Source organism: Protopterus annectens, chromosome 1.part1, assembly GCF_019279795.1.
Source record: "Protopterus annectens isolate FY-2018-M chromosome 1.part1, PAN1.0, whole genome shotgun sequence".
In the NCBI taxonomy this organism is placed as follows: Eukaryota; Metazoa; Chordata; order Ceratodontiformes; family Protopteridae; genus Protopterus; species Protopterus annectens.
In genome coordinates, this window is record NC_056726.1 from 67,075,847 (window position 1) to 67,081,846 (window position 6,000).

Here is a 6,000-nt window from a genome sequence, read left to right on the forward strand (position 1 = left end):
GGCAAGACCCTTTCTGCCATAGTCAGCGTTTCTCCACCCTCAGAGGCCGTACTCTAGGAACCAGAAGAGTGGGAGACTATGGTTTAAAAAAATCCAAAGGGCCTTTCCAGGATTCATGAGGCAAAGACATTCCCTGGGGCAGAGGGAAAAGCAATAGAGGATGCCACCCTAGAGGAAGAAATGGACCACAAAACCAGGGATCCAGAGAGTCTTTCTCTGGTACTTCCTACCAGCACCCCTGAATGGGGGCCTGATTGCTCGCCTCTGGAGGCATTTGCAGGACGATTTTCTCTGCATCAGTCTGCCTGGCTAATACTTACAATGGACAAATGGGTGCAGGGAATTATATCTAGATGTTACAAAATCCCACTATCACTACCTGCAAAATCCCAGAAAAAACTCCCAGATGTGCCACCCAGTCTCAGGGAAGCAGCAGTACTAGAAACTCAAAAACTGCTAAGTAAAAGAGTCATCCAGAAAGTCCCACCAGACCAGAAAGCATCCAGATATTACTCAAGATTCTTTGTAGTGCCCAAGAAAACAAGGGACTGGAGACCCATCTTGGATCTCAGACAGTTCAACAATCCAAATTCTGGATTGTCACGTTTCAGTCAATACTTCCATTCTTGGAAAAACAGAAGTGGATGTGCTCTATCGACCTCCAAAATGCTTAATTACCACATAAAAATGGAAGAGAGCTCCAGGAGGTCCTTGCGCTTCCGGTTGGGAGCCTGTCATTTCCAATTCAGAGCAAAGCCCGTTGGACTCATCACAGCCCCCAGGGTGTTCGACAAATGCATGACAGTGGTAGCAGCTCATCTAAGACTGCAAGGAGTTTGAATATTTCCATACCTCGATGACTGGCTCTTCATCACTACCACCAGGCATCGGCTAGAACGGGCAAGAGATTGCACCATACATCTCTGTAAATCTATAGGAATAACTATAAATTTCGAAAAGTCCACACTTCATCCCTTTCGACAGCTGGATTTCATTGGAGCCCACTTAGACACTGTTTCGGGAATTGTGTCTTTCCCTCCAGAAAGGCTACAATGCATCAGATCCCAGGTTGGTCAATTACTACGGAACAACAAGGTCCTAGCAAAATTAGTTCTTCAAACATTAGGCTCTATGGCAGCAATCACTCTAGTTCCCTTGGTGAGATATCACATGCAAATATTGCAATGTTTACTAACTTCCCAATGGTCTCACATGCACCAGCCAATGTTTCAGTTATTTATGATTACCAGTCACTACAAACAGGATCTACTGTGGTGGCTACACACTGTCCATATTCTCTTGGGTCGCCCATTCGTTCTTCCCCAGCCCCAAGCCATAGTGACCACGGATGCTTCCCAGATTTGGGAGGGGGGCATTATCTGGGAAGGACAGTCCAAAGCATGTGGTCCCAACTGGAGGCCAACTTGCACATCAATGTCCTGGAGATGAGGGCAGTGCTACTAACATTGCAAGCATTCAAAGATATCCTTTCTCTAGGGACAGTAGCGATTCAGACGGACAACATGTCTGTAGTCTGGTACATGAGTAAGGGGGAACCAAATCTTAACCGTTGTGTCGAGAAGCACTGTTTGGCAATGCTCATTTCTTCCAACAGCTTTCTCAGACTCTGCACATTCCAGGGAACTCCAACGTGATAGCGGACAAATTGAGTAGAATCATTTTCTTGCCTCACGAGACCTTTTTGCCTCTCCTCTAAACAGCAAGTGCCGAGGTTACTTTGCCCTAATTCCCCCCTCAGAGGGAGCCACCCAGAGACCCTCTTCTCCACAATTGACGCCTCAGGTCTGCTGTATGCCTTTCCCCCAGTTCCCCTCATTTCACAGTTCCTAAAGAAAGCCAAAAGGATGGAAAATTCAATAATCCTCATTGCTCCCTTCTAGTCTTGACAAGTTCAGTTTCCCTTCCTGTGGCCTGACTTAATTCAGAAACCATGGATTCTGGACCTAGCTCCAGATCTGCTGCGTCACCCAGAAGGGCATAGTGCATCCAAACCTCCAACATCTCAAACTCACTGCATGGCTTCTCCAGTTCCCATGATTTCCAGATATTCTTCTCTTTCTTCACCTATCTGACAAATTATTGTAGCTCATCACAAGTCTTCTACAAGGAACTTATACCAAAGTAAATGGGAAAAAAATTGCTAGATGGGCTCTTGGTAAAGAGCTAGACCCTTATTACAGCCCTATCCACAAAGTGTTAGATTTCCTGACTTCACTTTACCAGTCGGGTTCTAATGTCGCACAAACTTTGTAAAGCATTCTTAAAAGGTCTCAAATGCTAAGACCTCCATTTAAGGAACCTCTTCCCCTTGGGATCCAACTGTAGTTCTTCAGGCCCTTATTATTTGAAAAACATCTGTCTTGGAAAACTTTATTTTTGATGGCTGTCACTTCTGCCAGTAGAGTCTTGGAACTTCAAGCCCTATCGTGCAAAACCCCCTACTTCATTTTTCATAGAGCCAGAGGTGCACTTTGAACTAATCCATCTTTCTTGCCCAAGGTTGTCTCCGAAACTAATATTAATCAGGCTCTACAGTTACCAGTCTTTTTCCCAAAATTTACCAACAAAGGAGAATATGCCCTCCACTTACTTGACATGCATAGGCAATTACGTTTTATCTCCACAGGACTAAAGACTTTAGAAAATTTAACCAACTATTTGTAGTGTTTGCTTCTCTCCATCTAGGTAATCCAGTTTTGTAGGTTACTTTGGCTAAATGGCTTAGAGACTGCATCACCTTCATTTATCATTCTAAAGGACTCCAACTTTCAAAACCAGTTCATTCTAAGTAGCTATGTCTACAGTCTTTTCTGCTAGAGCTTCTTTAGACAATATTTGTGCAGCAGGCAATTGGTCTTCTCGTCATACCTTTATCACTCATTACAAATTGGATCAGGTCTCAAGGGAATGAGCCTCCTTTGGCTCTATGGAGCTTAGGAATATTCTTCCGTGAGACCTCCGGAGGCTAATGTAGCTGGGGACTCTGTCCCACTGTCAAGGACTGGGTGAAGATTGACAACAATAGATAAAGAAGTTATGTCTTACATAACGTTCCATCTGTATTGTCGATCTTCAGTCCTCGATATCCCCAACCTCCTTCCCCATCCTAAGACTCTTAGTAGACCAAATTTAGTTTTAGGCTAGTTTCCTTTTTAGGGACTCGTACCTGGCCTTTCATTTAACCATAACTTTTCACATCTTGTCTGCCACTTTTTATTTATTTTTATTTAACATTTGTTAACCGGGAAAGTCCGACTTATAATGAAGCCAATTTTCAGCGGAGGCCCGAGGAAAAACACTCCAGTCTTTGAAAGTGAGAGGAAACTGGAGCACCCGGAGGAAACCCACACGAATGCAGGGAGGACATGCAGACTCCACACAGAAGGCACCCCAGCCAAGAATCGAACCGGAGAACCTCTGCTGTGAGGCGACAACACTACCGCTGCACCACTGTGCCACTTCATGGCAAATGCTATCTGAGGTAATGTCTGAGAGGAGCATTAAGGGTGGAGCCTGGCTCAAGAGTTTTGAGGGAGCGAGCTCAAGTAACTGCCGACTCGGTTCCAAGGTTCGGAACTGAACCCACTGTCAAGGATTGGTGAAGATCTACAACACAGATGGAACGTTATGGTAGGACATAACTTATATATTCAGTCACCCCTACTTTATAGGAACATTCCTAATTTTGATTGAAAAGTTTGTTTTGCTTCTCCTAAAAGTGGATATTTTTTGAGAAGTGTTAAGTTATTAGTGCAATTATTTGTAAGTGTCCCTAATTTGGGGCCTTTTTCTGTAATTATTTTTGTTTTGTCCTTAATTCTGAAGATGAAAGATTGAGAGCTATGCAGTAAACCACTATAAAAAGAGCTATATTTCCGGATTTTGTTTTACTCTTTTAGCATATTGCTTGAAGATCATCAGTTGGAATTGTACCCCTCTGTAATGTGTATAATGTTTGTTCTAGATTATATTGCTGTCATAAATAACTAATGCACAGCATATTTACAGATTTAACCTAATAATTTAAATTCTGTAATGTTTAAAAATTAAGTATTCTTTCTTCCCTTATGCTGTTCAGAATTGTAATATAGATGTTAAGTGGAGGTGCATGAGGCTTAGCTTCATCATGGACAGTACAAGAATCCTTCCTCCTTTAAAATGTATTTATTTAACATTTGCTTACCGGGAAAGTCTGACTTGGAACGAGCCGATTTTCAGCGGAGTCCCAGGGAGAAACACTCCAGATGCATGTTTGTATAACATGGGAGGAAACCGGAGCACCCCAAGGAAACCTACACAAATGCAGGGAAGACATGCAGACTCTGCACAGAAGGCACCCTACATGAGAATCAAACCGTTGAAGCTCTTGCTGTGAGGCGACATTAACCGCTGCACCACTGCACATCCAGTGTGTTTAATGTATTAACTGCATTTAATTTGTGACCGGGACCAGTTGGAAACCTGCATTCTGGTAAGTTATTTTTTGGCAAGTTTAAGTTTGGAAAACAGACTCCATGAAATACAACCTATGCATTAAGGAGTGTGTGTCATATCCTGTGATTAAAAATAGCTGTAGGCGGTCGAAACTTCAGGACTTGGTTTATGTTGTCTGGAGGACATGCGCATGTTATAAAATTATCCATGCTTCTTGATTAATAAATTATCCATTCTTTTTGATTGTATTGTATACATATTGTAATTAGCTTTTTCTTACCTTTTTACAGGTTGTTTTCAAAATACCAGTATTTTGATTATAAGGGAATGTTCATTTCAGTGGTATTTTCAACCCCTATGCTACTGAATGCTGCTGTTATTGTGGTAAGTATCATTTTTTCCCCTAGCATAATGTTTTTTTCTAGCCAGAAAAGTAATATTTTTATAGTGTGTAATGCTTTCTTTCCATTTATTACAGATTGCTTGGGTATACAAAACCATAACAGTTATGGGAGAATTGAAAACCATACAGATGAAAAGAAAAGCAAACAGAGAAGGCCGAAAAAAAGCAGAATAATTTGTTCTGATCTTAGTGCTTTGCTTGTGCCAGCTTTCAACTGTGTTTTTATTAAAAGTCTTCCATGAAGAAAACACATTCCTTGCTTGACTTATGGACAGAAATGTCTCCGTATTGAAAAAAAAAAAGATTTTATTATTCCTTGTGCTAAGTAAGCCATAAGCTGTAATGATAAGTCCTGTAGTATTGAACTAAAGTGGACTGGTGAAGTGACTTTGACCAGTTCTTCTTAACTGTTACAGTACACTTTCATTTGATTGTAAAGTTGCAGTTAAAGGAGATGTTTTATATTTGTTTTTCTTTTGCTATACATACATTCAGTGTTTTCCTAGCTATAAGTAAACACTTTCATATATGCGAAATGAACTTTAAAAAAATAAAACCATTTCCATCTAATGTTTTCTAAATGTCTTTTAAATATTTTACAAATAAATTCCTTTAATTATATGCTGTTATTGAGAAGACTTGTAGATAAAAACTGATGCATGAGAATTTCAGATCTGCAGCTGATTTTACAGCACACTACTTTGGTTGCGTTTAGTACATGGAATATGCAGCCAGAGAAAGTTTTAGTATAAATGGGTAACTAACTTGTACGATTGTGATGAAGATCTACAAGTAAATTGTGATCTGTAAATTGGTCATCACTTCCCACCTCAAGTCTAGCATACTGAATTGGAATATCACCAGCTTAATAGATAGTGTTTTGGGGAGGAAAGCTCCAATAGTACCCATGCAGAAACAGACTACCTGCACTCCTTTTCTACTATAACTAAATTTGACCTCACCAAAACACAGAAAAGATTTTAGCCAAGTGACCTTGCACATCACATTTGATTAATTAGTTACAACCAATGGATGCATAGTCAGGTGACTGAACTTCTAGTCTACAGTTGTTGACTTGCTGTAGAAAATTACATAGACGAACATGTGAAATAACCTTATTAAATTCAACCAAATATAGCCAG

At 40.7% G+C, this 6,000-nt stretch overlaps 1 protein-coding gene across 1 annotated transcript in view; it reads left to right on the plus strand.

Annotated features, from left to right (window-relative positions):
* The window catches only part of TMEM18 (transmembrane protein 18), a 168,973-nt gene extending 163,545 nt beyond the window's left edge, over nt 1–5,428 (plus strand). The window contains exons 4-5 of the mRNA XM_044073609.1: nt 4,746–4,839; nt 4,934–5,428. Of these exons, the coding sequence (XP_043929544.1) occupies nt 4,746–4,839; nt 4,934–5,032 (193 nt within the window). The 3' untranslated portion in view covers nt 5,033–5,428. The remainder of the gene's footprint in view (nt 1–4,745; nt 4,840–4,933) is intronic.
* The last annotated feature ends 572 nt before the right edge of the window (nt 5,429–6,000 follow it).